Source organism: Mustela lutreola, chromosome 15 (genome assembly GCF_030435805.1).
Source record: "Mustela lutreola isolate mMusLut2 chromosome 15, mMusLut2.pri, whole genome shotgun sequence".
Lineage (NCBI taxonomy): Eukaryota > Metazoa > Chordata > Mammalia > Carnivora > Mustelidae > Mustela > Mustela lutreola.
The window spans coordinates 55,402,899-55,426,905 of NC_081304.1; the positions used below are offsets into that span (position 1 = coordinate 55,402,899).

The 24,007-nt window shown below is 42.4% G+C and overlaps 1 protein-coding gene across 2 annotated transcripts in view; it reads right to left on the reverse strand.

Annotated features, from left to right (window-relative positions):
- Positions 1-5,455, reverse strand: part of MAP2K4 (mitogen-activated protein kinase kinase 4) — a 128,950-nt gene extending 123,495 nt beyond the window's left edge. Inside the window, exon 1 of one of the 2 annotated variants that reach the window (XM_059147475.1) lies at positions 5,277-5,455. In XM_059147475.1, the coding sequence (XP_059003458.1) occupies positions 5,277-5,394 (118 nt within the window). In that variant the 5' untranslated portion in view covers positions 5,395-5,455. The remainder of the gene's footprint in view (positions 1-5,276) is intronic. The other variant, XM_059147476.1, reaches the window with a different exon arrangement.
- Positions 5,456-24,007: the final 18,552 nt, after the last annotated feature.

Here is a 24,007-nt window from a genome sequence, read left to right on the forward strand (position 1 = left end):
TATTGAAAGGATTGTTTTTGTACTTCTTGTCTTTTAATACTAGGATTGTGCTTATTTTTAAGAGAAAACAGAGAAATGCACTGTGCTTTGAGAGGGGACCAACTTGCTGGGGTGGACTTTGTACCAGGTTGTGTCACATGAATGGTTAAGGGACTAGTACTCAGCCTGCCTGGAAGGAAAGGGAAACAGTCCTAGGGTTTGGAACTAGATCTACTGTCTGCACAATTCAGTTCTTTAGTATCCAAATAAAGGCATCTTCCTATGGTTCTTGGAAACCATAGACTAAATGGTACAACAGTCTAATATAATCACAAATAAGGCATTTCACACATATTTTATATATTTAAATATTATTGAGAGAAAAAAGTGTACTGATTTGAAATCTTTTTTAGCAGACATCCACCATTACGCCTGAAAGTTCTGTGTTTCTTTCATAAAGTTTTTTAGTACTGAGGTATAATTAACATACATGACATTAATTTCAGATATATAACTTAATGACTTGATATTTGTACATATCACAAAATGATCGCTATAATAAGTCTAGTTAATATCACCATGCACAAAAAACTTACATTCTTTTGATGAGAACTTTTAAGATTTACTCTTAGCAACTTTCAAATATGCAATATAGTATTATTAACAATAGCTGCCATGCTGTACATTATTGTTTATGTGTTTCTGGTTTTGTTTTTGTTTTTAAGCAGGCTACACACCCAGCGTGGAGCTCAGCGCATGGCCTGAACTCACGATCCCGAGACCAAGACCTGAGCTGAAATCCATAGTTGGATGCCTAACCAACTGAGCCACCCAGGTGCCCTTGTGTGAGTGTGTTTTTTAAGGAGAACCAAACGATCATCTTTTTACTTTAAATGCTATTTATAAATAGTTCAGGTGAAGGTAAATAAGCAAGGACTGGACTAGTAGTCCATAAGTTTTGTGACACATCTACAGCTGAGACCGGAGAAGAAAAAAGGAAAAACCGCCTATCTAGAACAGCTCATTAAGAGAATCAGAGGTACCTACAATGTAGACTTTATAACTGCTTCCTGTAGCAAGTACTTTCCGATGCTTCCATATTTTTCAGAATCAACTATAGATGCTAACTATTCTAATCACATTTTAAATTTTAAATTTATTTTTTTTTTAAGATTTTATTTGTTTATTTGACAGAGAGAAATCACAAGTACACTGAGAGGCAGGCAGAGAGAGAGAGAGAAGGAAGCAGGCTCCCTGCTGAGCAGAGAGCCCGACGCGGGACTCGATCCCAGGACCCTGAGATCATGACCCGAGCCGAAGGCAGCGGCCTAACCCACTGAGCCACCCAGGCGCCCTCTAATCACATTTTAAAAATCGCTTTAAAAACTGACACTTCGGGCGCCTGGGTGGCTCAGTGGGTTAAGCCGCTGCCTTCGGCTCAGGTCATGATCTCAGGGTCCTGGGATCGAGTCCCGCATCGGGCTCTCTGCTCAGCAGGGAGCCTGCTTCCTTCTCTCTCTCTCTGCCTGCCTCTCAGTGTACTTGTGATTTCTCTCTGTCAAATAAATAAATAAAATCTTTTTAAAAAACAAAACAAAAAAAAAAAAAAAAAAAAAAAACTGACACTTCTCGGGCGCCTGGGTGGCCCAGTGGCTTAAGCCTCTGCCTTCGGCTCAGGTCATGATCTCAGGGTCGGTCCTGGGATTGAGGCACCCGCATCCGGCTCTCTGCTCAGTGGGGAGCCTGCTTCCCCCTCCCCTTCTGCCTATCTCTCTGCCTATTTGTGATCTCTCTGTCAAATAAATAAATAAATTAAATCTTAAAAAAAAAAAAACTGGCACTTCTCAACTGAGTAGAGTTTCAGAAACACAGAAGTCTTATTTTTAACAGAAGTTTTAAAAAAAGTTTTATTTTTTCCCTACTTTAAGTCTTCTAAAATAAACTTATGTTTATGAGATAGTCAAGTATCTAGTAATTCAACCAGGTGAATAGCCATGTCTATTAAAAATCCTTATATACTAATAGTTTACAATTTTCCAAGCACTCCTGTGTGCATTAATCTAATAATGTGATCATCACAACAGCCCTGTCAGGTAGGTTGTATCCCTATTTTAACAGATGAGAAACTCAGAGTTCAGAGAAGGTGAGTAATCATCCCAAGTCACAGAGCTTGTACATGACCGAGCAGGTATTCTACCTGAATCCAGGTAGAATAAAGACTCATCAGTGGACATCAACAGATTAGTGAGAAGGGTAGGACCCAGTAATAATGAAGCCGGAGAAACTGTGTAGTGGATCATGAGGGGTTAGGGACACATCTAGTAATAATGAAAGAGACCATTAAGGACACCCTTACAAATAACAGCATTGTTGCTATTAACAATGGTGATGGTGGGCATGTATCACATCCTTACTATATGTCAGGACTATGCTGTGTGCATTCTCAAAGAAGCTGTGACATAAGCATTATTCCTACATTCCAACTGAGAAACAAGCTTGGAGAGGTTAAGTATCTTGCCCTAGGTCACAAAAATCTTAAATCCTGAGAAGGGGATTCAAATCCAGGGCTCCAGAGCTCTGGATCTTAAACATTGTGATATTAAGAAAATAATGCCTCCCAACTGGGCCACTTCTGGGCCACAAACCTCAAGCCATGAAAAAAGTGTACAGGGTTATCCAGTGCCCAGCACAGGGCTCATCACACAGAAGTACCTCTTAATGTCTGTTAGATAAAATGTATTCCATATATGAATACTAGTTGCTTGAAAGAAGGGAGGTCATTAACACCGCCCAGAAAGGCAGTGTTCTAGGGTAGCAAGTAGAAGTAGACTGGAGCAAGGGGGTGATATACCAAACATTCTGAGGCTCTGAAGTCTGATCTAAAACTGAAGGTCTCTAGGGCAGATGAAGCATGAAAGGTTAGGTTCGAACCACACAAAACAGAAAAGATCCTAAATTGCCATTAAGCTCATGGTCTATAACCTGGACTGTGCTAGACAACATCCTGAGAATGTCAAGTGCTTCTCTTCATTCTGAAGAACCAAAACAGGTTCAAATAACAAGATATATCTAGCAGGTTCCTGAAGCAATCAAGGCTAGACATGGTAGTGGTAAAAGAAATTCATCAATAATTCAAAGAGAAGTCCTATGTATTCCTTCTCCCTTTGAAAATAGGTTCTGCTTGATAGAAAGTTTGGTTTACTAGGCACTGACATTCAGGGGTGGCGGAGAAGCATGGAGAACGTCAGAATAATGCCCAGCCACAAGGACTTTGCATTCCTACAACACTCCAAGGTCTTCCCCACTTTGCCCACTTTGGAGCCTTCACACAGTTTCCCTCTGCCTTTGTTAGCAGGAGCTTCGTCTTTGCAGACAGGTCTTCTTAAACCATCTTATCAAAGCACTCTACCTTTCCCCATTATCTTCCATCACAAAACCCAGCTTGTTATCTCTGTAACACTTTTCTCCATTATTTACCTGCCTATTGTCTTCCCTGGCCCATCCCATGGGGAGGGTAATCTCCATCAGAGCTGTGACTGCCCCGTTCACTCTTTTCTGCATACCCAGCACTACACAGTCTATGCCCAGCACTAGGCAGATGCTCAATAAATTTTGTTTTGAGCAACAAAAAAAGAATACATTTATACAACTTTTTCAAACTACCAGCCTCCCTACCCCCCCCCCACCATGAACTCCCCGCCAAAAAACCTGCATTACTTTTTAAGCATTGTAAGTCACCCGTTTTGCATAATCAACACAACCCTAAGTTGTCGTTTTGCTGTTTCATTTCCCCACCAGCAACAACTAGACTGGAAAGCGGTAAGATCACTAAATCCATGTTTCACTTCGTCTATACAGTGTGCTGTGCAACACAGTAGCATCCAATAACGAATTCAATTTGAATTAATGATGAAAGCCTGCACAGAAAGTGTCCTCTGAGCTCTGACATCACCCTGTCTATATGTCACCATTCTTTATGTGTATCAAAATTATCTCATAGGGAGGGCAGCTGGGATATAAAAATGACTAAAATCCTGTCTCTGCTTCGTGAATCACAGACGCTCTCATAAACACAAGATAGTCAGTAAATGTTGACCCAAACGCGGTTCAGACACACCTAGACACCCGGTTAAGACGGACCAAAGCGTCCTTAGAAAGCTTTTCATCAAGGAGTAACCATGGCGACACGGACCACCAAGGGTACCCCGACAGATTCCGCTAATAAGGTAATATAAGCAGTCAGCCGAAGTCGTCAAGAGATTTCTGAGATTCCCTGTTTTAAAAATAACATTACTCCTCGAAATTCCGCAGGAAACTTAAGGAAATGGCCCCCGATGGGCTGGGGCCTGGTATTTTCACAACAGCCCCACCACCACCACCACCACCACCACCACCACCACCCCTGTCAGGAGCCCTACGGATCTAAATGCGCACTCCCGGTGGGGACAGCCAGCCATGAATTAGGAAGCTGCCTCGGATGTCCAGACGCGACACGGTATCACTTTGACCCCTGCCGCGCTCCACCGCCTGCCCCTCTCCACTGGAACCGAATCTGCTCTCTCTCGCTTCTGTGCTGAGATTCTGAGCCTGCCAGGCTCACGCGGACACCCCCGGCCCCGGACAAGCCGCTCCGCCAGGCCCGCGGCTGTCCACACCACCACCTTACAGGTGGCACAGGCCCGGGCGCCCCCTCCCCCCACCCCTCTCGCCCTCCCGGCGCGCGGAACCCCCGCGAAAGTTTGCAGGCGCGGGGTCCCGCTGGAGCGCAGGGCCGGGAGGTCAGCTCGGCGGGCGGGCCGGCTCCAGCTGCGCCCCGCGGGGAGCCAAGATGGCCCTGCGCGGGGCCCCACTGCGGCGGCGGAGCGCCGGGGGGCGCCGGGCTGGGGCTGAGACGCCGCCGCCGCCTACCTGCGCTGCCGGGTCGCCGGGCCGGGCGGGCTCGGGCCCGGAAGCGCGGGCGGGGCGGCGCCAGGTGAGCGGCGGCGGCGCGGCGGGGGCGGCCGCGGGGGCGGTGCAGGGCCAGGTGGGCCCCGAGCGCAGGGCCGGCGGGGCCGAGCGGCCGCGCGCGGGCGGAGGCGGAGGCCGCGGCCCCGGGCCTGCGCGCGGGGCCCGGGCCGGGGCCGGGGCAGGGCCGGGCGCGCGGCGAGAAGCGCGAGGGAGGGCGGGGGGCGGGCGCGGGCGGCTCCGGTGGCTCCCTCAGCCGGGTCCGGGGGCGTCCGCGGCCGCGGGGACAGGCCGCGACGACGCCGACGGCCGCGCCGGGGGGACCGGGGTCGCGGCGCTGGCGCGTTCCTTACCCTGCATGCTGCTGACGGCCGGGTGGCCCGGCGCCGGGGGGCCCACGGGGCCCGGGGTGCCGCTGCCGCTGCCGCCCCCGGAGCCGCCGCCGCCGCCGCTCGGGCTCGGAGCCGCCATTGTTGGGAGTGAGGAGCCGAGCGGCGCCGCGGCGGCTGCAATGCAGCAAGCTCGGCCTCTCGCACGGCCGAGGGGCGCGGCTAGCGCCCGCCTTGGCCCCGCCCCCGACACGCCCCGGACACGCCCCCCCTGGCACGCCCCCGCCCGCGCCTGATGCGGAGCCCGGCCAGCTGCCGAGCCGGGCCAGCTGCGGAGCCGCAGAACCGCCCAGGGCGCGGGTGCTCGACCCGGAGGGAAGGCGGGCGGGACTGCTGCGCCGGGGCTGCGGGGCCTAACGTGGCTTGCACCATTAGGAGTGCGTGTGCACCGGGGAGGTTAGGGGACACAGAGCTTTCCTTGTTCCCACGGAGGCCTGTGACCCCAAAAGTTGAAAAACCCCGTTGTGGGGGGAGAGGGGAGAGAGCACCTGGCTGGCTCAGTTGGTGGCGCATGGGACTCTTGATCTCCAGGTCGTGAGTTCCAGATCCATGCCCGGCACGGAGCCTACTTTAAAAAAAAAAAAAAAAAAAAAGAACCACCTTGTTGGAAACCTCAGAACCCCAAATCAGAGCGGTAAAGCTACAAAGGATCCCAGGGGTCATGCTTCCTGTCTAGTGTCTGACGCGGCTCGTCCGGAGGGGAGTTGGCTCTAGCTGTGGTTCCATGTGAAGCTACTGTTAAGTTCTGCCTAACACCCCAAGCCTCTACAGTGGCCTGGGGGCTGCCAGGGAGTCCTACTCCAGTAGGGTCCACAGACACATCCCAAAACTACGAATCCGAAACTACATCTTCATATAGATATTAAATTTGAAAAACAGTGTCTTAAGCACCTAACATTCCCTGGCCTCCCCAAATACACTAGTTATGTCACCATCTTCCCCTCAACACACCCTGGTTTCCCTCGCCCACCTCCTCAGCACCTGATAAGACTAGGCGTGGTCATTATTATGAGCTGCATAAAATTACAACCTCCCCCCCCCCCCACCCAAATCAAGTTTCTTCCATTGGTTTGCCCAGAAACTTTGATTTTAGGAAGGCGCAGCTAAAAGCAGCAAAATAGTCCTCTGTGAAGTTAAGAGTTTCTGGGCTAATGGAAATGTGACCTGGGTCTCTGGGTAGAGTCATCTCTGCCTATAATAGAATGACCAACTATTCAACATAGCAGACAATCTAAACCATGATCCCTGCCCTTTGGAAGCATTGCACAATGTACACAAGGACCTCCTTCTGGAATCTCCTTCTGCACAGACTTTATCTGTGCTGCAACTTCCTCATAACATGTTGGAATTGTGCCCTCAGTCCAAAGAGCCCTGCCTTCTTGCTGTAAATCCAACCTCAGCCTCATCAGGAGTGCTCAGATGCTAAAAGTGGCTAGAGATAGGGCTTAAGAAAAGTAAATTGGGGAAGCAATAAAGGCATATGGAAGATGGGTGGATGTATTTAGTGGAAAGGCTTTCATTCTCTGCTCTGCCTCAGGACTCCCCTCAGAGGGTTTGGCTGACCCAGCAATACCTTCAAGTCTCAGTCATTATAAACAGTGCCATATCTCCATCTAAGAATCAGGAGCCCAGGGGCGCCTGGGTGGCTCAGGGGGTTAAAGCCTCTGCCTTCGGCTCAGGTCATGATCCCAGGGTCTTGGGATCAAGCCCCGCATTGGGCTCTCTGCTCAGCAGGAAGCCTGCTTCCCCCTCTCTCTCTGCCTGCCTCTTTGCCTACTTGTGGTCTCTCTCCGTGTGTGTCAAATAAATAAATAAAATCTTAAAAAAAAAAAAAAAAAAAGAATCAGGAGCCCATCTTGCTTTTACTGGTTCTGAGGAATCCTGTATCTTCCTGTATCTTATAAGACCCGGAAAGAAAAGGTTCCCATCCAGGCTGCTCTGTCCAGAGTACAGGCTAAATATTCTGTCTATGTCTTCTGCATGGTGCAATTGGAAAGAGAACAAATGACAAAGAAAAGGAGAATCTTTGACTCCCTACCATTCTCTCCTTTGAAGGTGCACACTGGAAAATGGCTTTCTTCTCTTTGGGATTTATACCTTAGTGCCTAGGGGGTTGGTATCCAAAATCAGATGAAGTTCTTGTTTCCAAATATGAACACAACTTATGAACAATTAGAAAGACCGATGCAGAAAAAGAAGGCACTGCCCTTCCCACACAATTGTTTCATATTTTCATGGGCTTGGCCACTTTGGCAGATTGAGAAAAGGCATCCACAGCCCTACAGTTTTGCTGACAAATGAACCAAATATAGTATCTTGTCATCATCAAGCTCCAGTTGCAGCATGACCAGATATGAAATCGTTCTATCTGAGCAATTTTCAGACACTTTATTCCAGTGTCTGCCAGTAGGGTTCCCAACCAGTTCCTGTGGTCTAAATGTCACTGCTGCATGGGTATGTCACCTCATTTCTCTTTTCCAGCTCTTGGGAAATTGGACTGGTGCCAAAAAATAGCTTAGAGGGCCATTGGTCTCCCTGTCCCTATAAGTACTTTAAGAATCCCACCCCCGTTCTTTGATGCAGGTAGTTGATTTATTCATAATCTTATTATATAATGTGCTACAAGCCCACTTTTCCAATTATACATATTTCTTTAACAAAACTTGTTGTTAATTTGATAGAAATGCTGGAGGCAATACTAGAAATTAGGCAACTACTAGGAAATTCCTTTAAAACCATGCAGTTTTCTAGTGTTATTTTAGATTATACATAAAAAGTTACATTTCAGGGGTCCCTGAATGGCTCTGTTGCTTAAGCATCTGCCTTCGGCTCAGATCCCACGGTCTTGGGATTGAAGTACACATTAGGCTCCCTGCTCAGCGGGGAGTCTGCTTCTCCCTCTACCTTTTACCCTACTTGTGCTCTTGCTCTCTCTCTCTCTCTCAAATAAATAAATAATCTTAAAAAAATTTTTTTAGGTTACATTTGGGGTTGTTCAAACCATCAGTTAGGTCTGCATATGGGCAAAAACAAGGAACAACATTGATTTCTTCAAACTGACAAAGCTATAGGCTTTTTACTTTTTCTTACACTCATATTTTTCATATATTTGTGTTTTATCATTCAGTATGGGGTGAATTGTGTCCCACCAAAAAAAAAAAATTGTATAAATAACTATATTTGAAGACAAAGCCTTTAGAGAAGTGATTAGGGTAAGGTGAAGTCGTATGGGTATGCCCTAATGCCATATGTCCAGTGTCCTTTTAAAGGGAATAAGAGACAGACACACACTGAAGGAAAACTGTGAAGACACAGGGAAGAGGTGACCATCTACAGACCAAGGAAAGAAGTTTCAGAAGACACCAATCCTGTCAACGCCATGATCTTGGACTTCCAGCCTCCAAGGCTCTGAGTAAATAAATTTCTGTTTTTTAAACCATCCAGGCAGTGATAGTTGGTTATGGCAACCGTAAAAAAACAAAGAAACAAACAAACAAAAAAATCTCATACATGGCTGAGAAAAAGAATTGCTTAAAAGTAAAAAATTACTTTTACTTTAAGAAGTAAAAAATTGCTTTTTAAGTAATAAAACTACTAGCTGGCATAATCTTTGGGGAGAGGACAAGTCAATAAGGCAATAAGTAACAATAATCAAAAAATTCACGGGGTTGGGCTCAGGGAGTTAAGCCTCTGCCTTCAGCTTGGGTCATGATCTCGGGGTCTTGGGATTGAGCCCCACATTGGGCTCTCTTCTCAGCAGAGAGTCTGCCCCCACGCCCCCCCCATCTGCCTCTCTGCCTACTTGTGATCTCTCTGTCAAATAAATGAATTTTTACAAAAGGAAAAAAAAGAAATTCATGGGGCACCTGGCTGGCTCAGTCAGAAAAGGATGTGACTCTGGATCTTGGGATCATGAGTTCAGGCCCTGTGTTGGGTAAAGAGATTACTTATAAATACATACATACATACATAAATATTTTTTTAAATTGCCATTTAGAAGAGCTCCTTGAGAAAATCCCCACAGATACTTGAAACTCTTGGCTCTGCTATGTAATGACATTTCTTTGTCTTTAAAGAGGATGACCCCCCCGAAAGTGACAGGAGGGCCTGGTATGGCTACCCCAGGAAATGGCTAATTGTAAAGAGGATGGGAGTAACAGATTAAGACCGTTACTAATAATAGTGTATGTCAATATCAGAGTGCCTTGTCCCAAAAGAGGGTGTAGAGAAAAGAAATGAACATGTCTCCAGGTGAGAGCACCTTTGTTTAAAAATCTAGCTTGCTGGTTCTTTTTTGATACCTATGTCTCAGTGGTTAGATTACAAAGACATGTTTGACTTCACATTTCAAGTACAGTAGAAGTAAGTATAACTAGATTTCCCTTCAGGACCCTGATTTCAGCCTCTGAGAAAGTAAGGGTCAAACACCACTATTTGGCAGGAACAATCACCAGACAGTTGACTTTGAGCAAACCCCATCTCCTATCCATCTCCAGTACTGAGGACTCAAGACCAGGACATCCAGAAACTGATTTCGCCTCTCCAGGCAAAGGGCTGGAAGCTGTGTGGGTTTCTAGATATTGGCTGAAAACTGTATTTAACTGGAAATAAACAGCATGTGAGAAGCTTTTAACTGTCATTAAAAGAATCAAAGTTCTGTCAGTTCAGTTAAAAGAAGATGTTAACTAATTATGCCTATTAATAATCAGGCACGCATATAAAGATTTATGGGTAAATGTTCGTCACAACATTATTTGTAAGAGTAAAAAAATGGAAATACCTCACTGTAAGTCACTACCACTAAGTGAAAGGTATTATCGACAGTATTAGCCATCATCTGACCAGATTCAAATATATATTAGAAAGCTATGATTCTCGTATACCAGCACAATACCCACAGCTTGTCTTCATATTCTGTATGACACACAGACACACACACACACACACATGAAACTGAAACAAAACAAAACAAAAAACGGCATCTTTTGGGGAAGGAGAGCATGAAGCAAAATTAAGTGGGAAGGGGCAGGAGGGAATTTTCTAAGGTAATGATCATGTTCTATACCTTAACAGGAATTGGATTACACAAGTGTAATGCTTATCAAGATGCTGCAAATGATCTAGATTTGTGCATTTCAAGGTATGTAAATGTAAATTGAAATAAAAAACTTGAATATTGTGGTATGAATGCTAAAGTCTTCAAGAGGACATACTCCTATCTGCAATTTACTTTGAAATGTGTCAAAAACAAGATGGCTGAATGAAAAGCTAGTGGGATGGATAAATGGATATATATGTGCTAAAACAAATATAATACAATGTTAATGGTAAATGTAATAAAATGTTAATGATAAAATCCAATGGGTAGACTGACGTGAACAATTATCTTTTCCATTGCATGAAATTTTTTGTAATAAAATATTAGGGGAGGGGTGCCTGGATGGCTCAGTTGGTTAAGTGACTGCCTTCGGCTCAGGTCATGATCCTGGAGTTCCAGGATGGAGTCCCACATTGGGCTCCCTGCTTGGCGGGGAGTCTGCTTCTCCCTCTGACCCCTTCTCTCTCATGCTCTCGCTCTCTCTCTCTCTCTCATTCTCTCTCTCTCAAATAAATAAAATCTTTTAAAAAATAAAATATTAGAGGAAAATGAAAAACGATAAAACAAAAAAGTGCACAGAAGTTAAACATATTGCTAAATTGCATTGCCCCCTCGAGCAAAATCACAACCCAAATGATACGACTTCTAACAACTAAGTATAAATTTGTCTAATTAATTTATCTGATGGGGTAGGTTTCCTATAAAATTCAGAAATTCCTGAAACGTATTATCTGAAAGAAAGGAATCAGGCACCTGAGTGGCTCAGTCAGTTAAGTGTCTGACTCTTGATTTTGGGTCGGGTCATGATCTCAGGGTGATGGGATCAAGCCCCATGCTTGGCTCTGCACTGCTTCTCCCTCTTCCTCTGCTCTTCCTGTTGCTTGTGCTCTCTCTCTATTGCAAATAAGAAAAGTCTTTGAAAAAATTGTAATAATAAAAGAAAGGACTCACCTAGGTACAGCCATACAGGGTCCTCACGAGAAAGAGCATTTGTTGTTGTGGACTCATAGGAGACCCCACAGACACCTCTAGCTAAGTCAAAATCTTAGGATTTAATAATTAGGGGAGGGCATTGTGGTTTTTGTTTTTGAGATTAAGTAACAATATCTGGTTTAAATTTAATAACATTGTTTTGTTTCATTGTGTGTTTTGTAACAGCTTTGAGCTATAATTCACATACCGAATGATCTGACAGAGAAGTACTGACCTAAGCTTTCCTTAAAGTGGATTTGAAGTACATTTCCTTAATTTATTATATTTAGTAAGGGAAATTTTATTGACCCCCTTCTTTAATTCAGGAGGATGAAAATGAACATTTGTCATTATTATAAAACTTAAATAAAATTACTTTTTACTTTTGATTTGACCCACAGTAATGTTTTTCTATGGGTTGGTCACACTTCATAGAAAAAGAAAAAGATTTCCTATTCATCATCTGAAGGAAAATGGACAAGCTCATTATAAAGTTCATATGGAAGAATAAACCAGTCCCCTAAAGAAGTCTGAAAAAGGAGAACAATAAGGGGATTTAACCCTGCAAGATATTAAAATACCTTAAATCTACAATGATTGAAACTTTATGGAACTGGCACAGGAATCGACAGGCAGAGGGAACTAATTAGGAAGACAGGAAATAAGCTCTAATACTTATAAGAATATAGTATGATTAAAAGTGGGATCTCAGTCAAAGGTAGAAATCTGAAAAGAAGTACATTTCAATCCATACCTCGAAATTTAATTCAGAATAAGTTCCAAATGAATAAAATAATGTAAAAGGGAAAAAAAGAAACCATTAATGTATAAGATGAACCCATCTTCCTAAGCATGACAAAAAGTCAATTAAGAAAAAAAATCTTTGGGATGCATGTGTGGTTCAGTCAGTTAAGCCTCTGCCTTTGGCTCAGGTAGTGATCCCAGGGTCGTGGGATGGAGTCCCGCATCAGTCTCTGGGCTCAGCAGGGAGCCTGCTTCTCCCTCTGTTCCCCCTGCTTGTGTGCTCTCTCTTTCTCCAATAAGTAAATAAATAAAATCTTTTTTAAAAAATAGGAAAAAATATTTAAGTCTTCTTGGCAAAAACCACAATAAACACAGTCAAAAGACACAACTAACTGGGAAAGTCATGTTTCAACTTAGAAGACAGATAGAGGCTTAATTTCACTAATAAAGAGTTCCTATTAAATCAACAAGAAAAAGACCACCAACCTAATACAAAAATAGGTCAAGGATATCAAGTAGACAGATCTCCAAAAAAAGGAATATAAATGTCTCTTAAAAATGCCAAGATGTGGGACGCCTGGGTGGCTCAGTTGGTTAAGCAGCTGCCTTCGGCTCAGGTCATGATCCCAGTGTCCTGGGATCAAGTCCCACATCGGGCTCCTTGCTCAGTGGGGAGCCTGCTTCTCCCTCTGCCTCTGCCTGCCATTCTGTCTGCCTGTGCTCGCTCTCTCCCCCTGTCTCTCTCTGATAAATAAATAAAATCTTTAAAAAAAAAATGCAAAGGGGTTTAACCTCACTTAAAGTAAACAAAGTGCCAATTAAAACCACACCGAGATATTGCCGTTTCAATTATCTAACAAGAAAATTTAATAACACATTATGTTGATAAGAGTGTGGAAAACTGGCATCCTAGACAATGCTGGTGGGAATACACATTTGCACAACTCATTAGAGGACAATGTAGCACTTTCTATCAAAATTACGATTGCATTTCCCTTTATCACAAAGAGTGTTACTTTTAGAAGCTTATTCCAGCAGATACTCTTATGTTCACAAAACCTCATATAAGGTTATTGAGTATAGCATTTTTACAGCAAAACATTAGAATCACACAAAATGTCCTTTAATAGGTGAACAACTAAATAATGTAGAGGGAATACTTAGCAGGTATAAAAATAAGAAGGCTCTTTATGGAGTGTTGTGCAATGATTAACTATATATAATGTTAAGTGAAAAAACTAGAAGTAAAACACCATGTTAGTATAATGCTATTTCTGCGAAAAGAGAAAATGTATATATTTAATATAGGCATACTTGCTTAAAATATATTTGGAACTCTTTATTAGTGAAATTAACCCTCTATCTGTCTTATAATTTCAAACTTATAAGACTAAAAATATTGATTGTCCCAAGGGAGAGGAGAAACTGGATTGGGAGAAAATCTTGTCGTCATATACTCTTTGGTAGCTTATAATTTGTGAATAATGCAAAGGTAATACCTACGTTAATATGTACCTAAACCAGGAAGAATGGCTGTTTTTCCTTTTGCTGTTGTAACGAGCATTCTTTTTTTTTTTCCAGCATAACAGTATTTCTTGTTTTTGCACCATACCCAGTGTTCCACGCAATCCATGCCCTCTCTAATACCCACCACCCGGTTCCCCCAACCTCCCACCCTCCGCCAATTCAAACCCCTCAGATTGTTTTTCAGAGTCCATAGTCTCTCATGGTTCACCTCCCCTTCCAATTTCTCCCAACTTCCTTCTCCTCTCCATCTCCCCTTGTCCTCCATGCTATTTGTTATGCTCCACAAATAAATGAAACCATATGATAATTGACTCTCTCTGCTTGACTTATTTCACTCAGCATAATCTCTTCCAGTCCCGTCCATGTTCCTACAAAAGTTGGGTATTCATCCTTTCTGATGGAGGCATAATACTCCATAGTGTATATGGACCACATCTTCCTTATCCATTCGTCTGTTGAAGGGCATCTTGGTTCTTTCCACAGTTTGGCAACTGTGGCCATTGCTGCTATAAACATTGGGGTACAGATGGCCCTTCTTTTCACTACATCTGTATCTTTGGAGTAAACACCCAGTAGTGCAATTGCTGGATTTTTAATTTCTTGAGGAATCTCCACACTGTTCTCCAAAGTGGCTACACCAACTTGCATTCTCACCAACAGTGTAAGAGGCTTCCCCTTTCTCCACATCCCCTCCAACACATGTTGTTTCCTGTCTTGCTAATTTTGGCCATTCTAACTGGTGTAATATCTCAATGTGGTTTTAATGTGACTCTCCCTGATGGCCAGTGATGATGAACATTTTTTCATGTGTCTGATAGCCATTTGTATGTCTTCATTGGAGAAGTGTCTGTTCATATCTTCTGCCCATTTTTTGATATGATTATCTGTTTTGTGTGTGCGGAGTTTGAGGAGTTCTTTATAGATCCTGGATATCAACCTTTTGTCTGTACTGTCATTTGCGAATATCTACTCCCATTCTGTGGGTTGCCTCTTTGTTTTGTTGACTGTTTCCTTTGCAGTGCAGAAGCTTTTGATTTTGATAAAGTCCTAAAAGTTTATTTTCACTTTTGTTTCCTTTGCCTTTGGAGACATATCTTGAAAGACGTTGCTGTGGCTGATATCGAAGAGATTACTGCCTATGTTCTCCTCTAGGATTCTGATGGATTCCTGTCTCATGTTGAGGTCTTTTATCCATTTCGAGTTTATCTTTGTGTACGGTGTTAGAGAATGGTCGAGTTTCATTCTTCTACATATAGCTGTCCAGTTTTCCCAGCACCATTTATTGAAGAGACTGTCTTTTTTTCCACTGTATGTTTTCTCCTGTTTTGTCGAAGATTATTTGGCCATAGAGTTGAGGGTCCATATCTGGGCTCTCTACCCTGTTCCACTGGTCTATGTGTCTGTTTTTTTTTTTTTTTTAAGATTTTATTTATTTATTTGACAGAGAGAGATCACAAGTAGGCAGAGAAGCAGAGACAGAGGAGGAAGCAGGCTCCCTGCTGAGCAGAGAGCCTGATGTGGAGCTCGATTCCAGGACCCTGGGATCATGACCTGAGCTGAAGGCAGAGGCTTTAACCCACTGAGCCACCCAGGTGCCCCAATGTGTCTGTTTTTATGCCAGTACCATGATATCATCCTCAATGGGAAAAAGCTTGCAGCGTTCCTGTTGAGATCAGGAACATGACAAAGATGCCCACTCTCACCACTCTTGTTCAACATAGTATTAGAAGTCCTAGCAACAGCAATCAGACAAAAAGAGAAATAAAAGGTATCCAAATTGGCAAAGAAGAAGGCAAACTCTCTCTCTTTGCAGATGACATGATTCTTTATATGGAAAACCCAAAAGACTCCACCCCCAAACTACTAAAACTCATACAGCAATTCAGTAACGTGGCAGGATACAAAGTCAATGTACAGAAATCAGTGGCTTTCTTACACACTAACAATGAAAATACAGAAAGGGAAATTAGAGAATCGATTCCATTTACTATAGGAACCATAAGATACCTGGGAATAAGCCTAACCAAAGAGGTAAAGGATCTATACTCGAGGAACTACAGAACACTCATGAAAGAAATTGAAGAAGACACAAAAAGATGGAAGACCATTCCATGCTCTTGGATCGGAAGAATAAATATTGTTAAAATGTTTATACTGCCTAGAGCAATCTATACTTTTAATGCCATTCCGATCAAAATTCCACCGGTAATTTTCAAAGAGCTGGAACAAATAATCCAGAAATTTGTAGGGAACCAGAAGAGACCCTGAATTGCTAAGGAAATGTTGAAAAACAAAAATAAAACTGGGGGCATCACATTACCTGATTTCAAGCTTTACTACAAAGCTGTGATCACCAAGACAGCATGGTACTGTAACAGGCATTCTTATAAAACAGTTGCAAAATATGTATTACTGCATATTTATATTCTTTTAAACAGTTACATTTTATAATGTCTCAAAAACACAAATCATTTTTGAACTATTTTATAAAAAGTTATGTTTTTTCCTTATACATATATGCTATTTTACTTACAGAAAATGTTTCTATTTTTCTTTTTGTTAAATCAGAAATGTACTGAGTTATTATTCTCTCTTCCAGTTCTGCTTGAATACCGAAGAATTATAAGATATAAATGATAAATCCTGTAAGAATTCATTCAGTAGTTATTGATTGCTAGATTAATATACCAGAATTCATTGATAGTACTTTTTTCACCTAGAGAAGTCTTCACTGGTTCTCAATTCTCAAACTTGGGTGGTGTGAATGCTTCTAGGGGAGTCCCTATAGGGACGCACAGGCTCACAAAGAAGGTTGTCGACACCAATCCATATCTCTTTGAATACATCCTTGAATAATGTGAGTTGGACATGCTGACCGACCCACACCCTCAGTGCAAAATTCATGTACGACTTTTGGTTCCCTAAAATTTTAACTCCTAATAGCCCATTGATGACTAGAAGCCTTACCAATAACATAGTTGATTAACACATAGTTTGTGTATGTATTATATACTGTGTTCTTAACACACAGTGTTCTTAACACCCAAGGGGTGGGGCATCAGGGTGGCTCAGTTAAGCAGGTTAAGCGTCTGCCTTTGGCTCAGGTCATGATCTCAGGGTCCTAGGATTGAGCCCCAAATTGGGCTCCCTGCTCAGCGGGACATCTGCTTCTCTCTCTCTCTCTCTCTGCCCCTTTCCCTGCTCATCCTCTCTCTCTCTCTCTCTCTCTCATAAATAAATAAAGTCTTTTAAAAAAAAAAAAGAAGAAAAAGGAAGAAAAGAAAATCACAAGGCACATCTGGGTGGCACAGTAGGTCAAGTGTCTGACTCTTGGTTTTGACTCAGGTTATGATCTTAGGGTTATGGGGCGGAGGCCTGCATCAGGCTCCTTGCTCAGTGCAGAGTCTACTTGGAACGCTTCCTTGCCCTCTCCCTCTGCACCTCCCCATGCCCACTCTCTCTCTCTAAAATAAATAAATCTTTAAAAGAAAAAAAATCACAAGGAAAAGAAAATACATTTACAATATTGTTCTTTATTTATTGAAAAAAAAAATTCAGGTATAAGTAGACCTATGCAATTCAAATCAATGTTGTTCAAGGGTCAACAGTGTATGTGTTCAGGTTCATGGAGGAAATCTAAGATCGTTCAATGGACTTGGAGAAAGAAGTCCAGATTCCATCTTATAATCAAGTACGAAACTTGTTTCCCTCTCCCAGATGGGACTTGCAATTCTTTTTTATTTTATTTTATTTATTTGACAGAGAGAGAGAGAGAGAGCACACGTAGGGGTAGTGGCAGGCAGAGGGAAACGCAGGCTCCCTGTGGACTTGCAATTCTAACCCCTTCCATCCCTCCTTTGCCCCCAGTGTGCATGGGCTGGGATTTATATAACTGTAGTGCTCCTAATGTCATGACTTTCCCAGAGCAGTCACAATTTCAAATACTATGTTCCTGATTTTGAACCACGAGATCTGAATTCTGGTTCTGGAAATAGTTACCATTTACTTTGGCTAAATTCTAGTCTATTGACCTTAACCAATTCCTTAGAATTTCTCTCTTGGGAGTTTCCCCCCAAACTATGAAAATTGGAGAAGAACCCTTCCTAGATGCCTCAGACAGATGAGGCACTGTGAATGTAACTGACTAGGAATAAGGCTCTGACAAGGGTAGTACTCTGCCCAGTCTGCAAGTACTCAGCCTTGCCTTTCCTCCTGATTACCCCCAGACCCTCTGGTCAGCAAAGCTCTCAGGTATCCCCCAATGGGTTCTAAAACCCAAGGTGGGCATCATTAATCTCTCATCTCCTGTGTTCTGGATAATATTCCTGAGCAATCCTGCACAAATGCCTTCAGAGGCTGGGTAATAAAGTACCATGAATACATAAACAGATTTGATTTTTTTTAAAGAGGTCTAATTTAAAGGGATGGTCAGACAAGGTGAGTGGGAAACCTGCACAATAAAAAGCATTCCCATTCAAAGAAAGAATTGTTAAAATTGTGGTTGGACACGAAATACTGGCTGCCTATTTACAGCAGCTGGTGGGGGTGGTCTACACTGACATCAGAGGGAAAGGATCTTGGATAGAATTCTGTAAGCTATAAAGAATACACTCCAGAGGTGCCTGGGTAGCTCAGTCTGTGAAGCATCCACCTTTAGCTCAGGTCATGATCTCAGGGTCCTGGGATTGAGCCCCGCTTCAGACTCCTTGCTCAGCGGGAAAGTTGCTTCTCCCTCTCCCTGAGCCCTCCCTCCTGCTTGGGCTCTCTCTCTCTCTCTCTCTCTCTCTGTCTCAAATAAATAAATTAAATCTTTTTTTTTTAAAGATTTTATTTATTTATTTGTCAGGGATAGAGGAAGAGAGAGAGCGAGCGAGCATAGGCAGAGAGGCCTGGAGAGGCAGAGGGAGAAGCAGGCTCCCTGCCGAGCAAGGAGCCCGATGTGGGACTCGATCCCAGGACACTGGGATCATGACCTGAGCCGAAGGCAGCCGCCCAACCAACTGAGCCACCCAGGCATCCCAAATAAATTAAATCTTAAAAAAAAAAAATACATTCCATGCCTAATTCTTGGTAACCAGCTCCTTCCAAGATGGACTTTTTCTTTCCTTTCTTTCTTTCCTTTTTTTTTTTTTTTTTTGCTTCTGGGTACGTGCTGTTTCTTTTGCACATCTCCATGGGCAACCCAAACCCTGTGGTGGCCCCCTTCAAGACTTTCTAAGATGGGCTACCACTGCTGATTAACTTCATTCTCTCTGTGTTCTGACACTACATCATGAAGAGGTTACATTCTGGAAAAACAGTTGTTTTGTTTTGTTTTTAAATGAACCCTGGTGTCTGGTTAATCCCAATCCTTCTTTCTCTGTGTGTTCTCCAATGTTCAGACCCTTTCTACTAATTAGCAGTGACGGATGAATCACCTGTCTTATTATCTCCCCAGGGAAAGAAAAAGCTTGCTTCTCATATTGATCTAGAACTTCAGGAGTCACCACATGCTCTGGAAGCTTCCAACAGAGAGAGGAAAGTTCAATCTGAAAAACTCAGTGCAGACAGAAGCTCGACATGGGCACGTGTCCAGCCATCCCTAGCATCAGACAGTAGGGACAGATGGGGCTTCCCACTGTTCAGTGCTGTTGGGATTTTCGGGAGTCGTGGTCATCAAGAAGAGGTAAAGGCAAGGGCAAGGTCTGGTTGTCCAATGTTGGCAGACTCATCAGCTTAGCAAAGGTCATGCAGCCTAAAGCAAAGGAGATACATGGGTGCCAAAAGTGACCATACAAAGTGCCAAAAACAGAGGTCAGTTACCAAGGGATCAAGATGAGGCACTTATGGGAACCAGAGAAGGAGAATTCTGGGTGGTGGAAAGTTTAAGGAGGTATGAATCATCTTGCTCGATTCTTTAAGGTTGTTTCCTGAATGGAACTTACCAGGTTTTCAAGAGGACCTGTTCAGTTAATGAGAAGAATCACCTACAAAGTCAGATGCTTTCCAATCTGTGTTTTTCCAGAGGGTGGGGGGAAAAAAGCTCTTTTTCTGGCATGAACTGAAATTCAAAAGGGGAGTCAACATATGAAAAGAGTCTTGGCCAGGTTTGAGCCCAACATTCAGGGAATTTTTGACCTAACCCTCTTCATTTTTTTTTTCTTTTTTAAAAAAAGATATTATTTATTTATTTGACAGAGAGAGAGATCACAAGTAGGCAGAGCAGCAGGCAAAGAGAGAGGGGGAATCAGTCTCCCTGCCGAGCAGAGAGTCTGATTTGGGGCTTGATCCCAGGACCCTGAGATCATGACCGGAGCTGAAGGCAGAGGCTTAACCCACTGAACCACTCACGCACCCTCCTAACCCTCTTCTTAATGGGAGTAGCTGAAATCTTGGTATTTGCAAGGACAGAGATTAAGCTCAGAAGCTGAGGCAGACCCTAAACAAACAGAAATAAAATAAAATCAAGACTGGGCCTGTCACAGAAAACAGCATCAGTGGTAGATATAGGTAGGTATAATCTCTGTGAGATGACGTCCACAGTTTTCTTTGGAGATTTCTTGTGATCTCGAAGAAATAGACAATATTTATTACACTATGCAGACTGTCATGTTTTACACAACTAAATTCATTAATAATAAATAAATTGAGAATTTCTGCATCTCTGATCATGTCAAGCTGTTTTTTTTTTCTTCTCTTCTTGGATATTTGGGCATTCTGTTGAAACCCTGTGGCAAAAGAGCTTATGCTCAGATATATTAATTTTTTATTACCATTCTTTTCACAAATCCATTTTAAATCGGATGGTATGTAAATACTAAGATACCAGTAACAGTGAGATTTTATGACGTGCCAGACCCCATCATGAGCATTTTTCACGCATCATTTCAGTTAATTCTCTTAACAATCCTAAGAAGTAGGTGGCTTTATATCTTTCTAAGGGGACTGAGATACAAAAGGATGGCTATGCTAGGACCCTAAAGAGGTTTCCATGCTAAGAGTTTTCATGGATAAAAGTTGGCACTAAATTTGTTTTAGTGTCCTGATTACCGGTCGACTGTGCTAGTCCCTGTGCTGTTACTATTCCTGCCCAAGTAAGTTCTGGAAACTCACTAGATCTGTTTGTCTCTTGAAGTTTGAGTTTATAGACAATCACCTATACTGGATGCTGGAATGCTTCTCCTCAGATCAATATCAAAAGATCTGGATCTCAGCTCAGATCTTGATTGCAGGGTTATGAGTTCAAGTTCCATATTGGGCTCTGTGCTGGGAAGGGAGCCTACTTGAGGGGAAAAAAAAAATCATATATCCAGGTCCCAACTCTCAGAAAATCGGATTAGGGATGAAGTCAAGAAATCTGGGTTTAACATGTTTTCTGTGTTGAGTCTGATGAGCAGCTGGGTTTGAGAAGACTGATTTAGAGCAGTGGGCTTGTGGGTTTATGGGATCTACTCTTTTCTAAGCAAGCATCCCTTACCAATAAAAAAAAAAAAAACGGGGGGGGGCAGGTTAGGAAGGAACTATTTGTAGGTATATTATTCATAAATGATATATGTGTAATATTTTGTCTTTTTATTCTAGATTATAAAACATATGCAAAATAAAGTCAAGGAAGGCTGAGGTGAGAATAAAAACTATTTGAAAAATATTTATTTTTCTCATTGAGTAATGTTCTCATAAAAATATAATGAACAATGAAATAAATATGCTGCATTCTCTGATCAAATCTTGGTTTATACTCTGTTATGCAGAGATTTTTCGGTTCTGGTTCTAAGTTTATTTTTGACATTAGTTTTAATGGTTGCCCTAAGTGAAAAATCACACAAAACCTCCAAATGGAAAAAGTACATCATTGGCAGTACATATTAATTTTTCAGTACCATCTGCTAATTAAGCAAAAGTTTTCGATGAAATGGGGCAACTAATTTCCAGAGTCTCTGATGTAAGTCAGCACCTCTTGCAAACAAATTGGAAGATACATTGCACTTCTTTTAATTTATTTATTTATTTAGAGCAAGGATGAGTGGGGGAAGGGCAGAGAGAGAGGGAGAGATAATCTCAAGCAGACTCCGGGCTGAACATGGAGCCTGCTGTGGGGCTTTATCTTCTGAACTGAGCTGAAATCATGAGTTGGACACTCACAATAGCTTAAGCAAAACTCACGGATGCTTACTCGACTGAGCCACCCAGACACCCCAATACCTTGCATTAAAAAAAAAAAAGATTTTATTTATTTATTTGAGAAAGAGCAAGAGAGAGAACACAAGCAGGGGAGAGGGAGAATCAGGCTCCCCACTGAGCAGGGAGCCCAACGTGGGACTGGATCCCAGGACTCTGTAACCATGACCTGAGCCAAAGGCAGATGCTCAATGGACTGAACCACCCAGATGCCCCCAAACCTTTCTCATCGGACTTAGTACTTGGTAAGATATTGTATGACCTTAAATATTGATGAAAAATTACCTTCATGTTCTGGTCATATATTTTTTTTCTGGATATTCTCTATATAATCTGTATGTATATAATCCTTTTCTCTCTACATAATCTATATTATATAATCTTTATATATTTAAAATTTGTATATTTTATAGTCTGTATATATACACTGCCACATATACATACATATTTACATAGAATATAAATACTTCTATTTACCACTGTAATTATACATATGTATAATGCATATACTTACATACAGTACATACAGACATATTTTTGTGTATATGAATATATATTATATACAAACATACATACATCTATAGTTAAGGTGACATTCATCATCAATGACAGTGGATATAAATGTACATTTCTAGGACGCCCGGGTGGTGCCCCATGTCACCTTCTCTTCTCTTAGGATACCTCCTAAGAAGACCTTCTCTTCTCTTAGGATACCTCCCATACTATGACGCAAGTCTGCTCAGCATATGACAAATGAGGGGACAGTTCAGTCCATTTTACTCAGTACTCATGGAGCTGAGTTTCTTTCTCATCTCTCAGGCTCCGAGGGTTTAGATCTTTAAAAGCATCTGCTTAAGCATTCAATAAATAGCTTTTTATACTTAAAAAAATCATAGATCCATTTGAGGAAGCCTCCAGAAGAATTCTTATATCTACAAACACCTGCACTAAAGGGGTTTAGTCATTGAAATCCTGAAGCCTCCAACTGAGAACCCCTTGTCGAAAGATATTTTATGTCCTCAGAAATTTGGTTTGGTTAGAGAAGCATCAGGATTTATCCACAATTTTTTTTTTTTTTAAAAAGAAGGACTCAGATTTCTCCAGTCAGGTCTGTGGTCCCTTGTCTTACCTGTGAGCAGGTAAGAAATCCTATCTCAGCCCCACCTGAACCTTCTCGAACATCTTAAAGACCTCCTTCAAGACACTCCCCGTAAAATAAGTGATATGTTAGGCGTTCTCCTCACCATAAAAAACAAACAAACAAACAAACAAACAAAAACAGCATTTTGTTATGTACTCTCTAAACAGCCCATAGAAGACAATGTGGCCTCCATTTGCCGTGAATTAAAATCACGGTTTACTCCAGTGACGTCAGGAGGTTACAAACCACATCTTGATGTCACAGGAAGAGTATTGAGACTGGTTTCTGTTCCAACCTCTCTTCCTTGCTCACTCTACGTGGTCAGCATTTCCACACAGCCTTCACTGGTATTCTCCACTTCCTTAAACTCAAGTCACTCTGGATCCCCAAGCCCCCACCTGCTAAAGTCAACATCCCTTTTCAGATCTCTGTTCAAATCTGTTACTAGGTTTCAGTGAATTGTTAATGAGATAACTGATTTGACCCACTGTAATCTCATGTAATTGAACTTCATTGTTAAATTCATCGTAAATTTTTCTCCTAAGAGATCACCCATAATACCCTCAAAGCTTACACCATCTCTGAGCAGTGTGTTCTTGCTCACATCGTGCAGCAGAGATAGGCAAGAACATGAAATTTGGAGTCAGAAAAAAGTTTAAATTTAGGTTCAGCAACTGACTGTCTTTGTGGCCTTGAGTTAGGCACGGATCCCTCCAGATCTCAGTTTCCTTATTTCTACAGTGGGAGTGTTTCTGAAAACTGACCTCTGTGCTCCGAAACTGAAATATGTAATGAGAAGACAGAGTTTGGGTGTAAAGAAGCAAGAAAATTTATTACTTAGCGAAGCACAGGAGGCTAGAGCAGGCTAATGCCTCCAAGACTACATGCCTGTCCGATGTAAAAGGCTGAGAGGTTTTATAGGAAAATGCAGGATCTGGGCGGTTTCCATGGGAATCTGGAACGTGCTGCTTGCGCTGCGTCACGTCTTCAAGGTGGTCTCATGACCAGCGCTGCCACCTGCCATCAGAATCTCGTTACTAAGTATACATTGAGGTC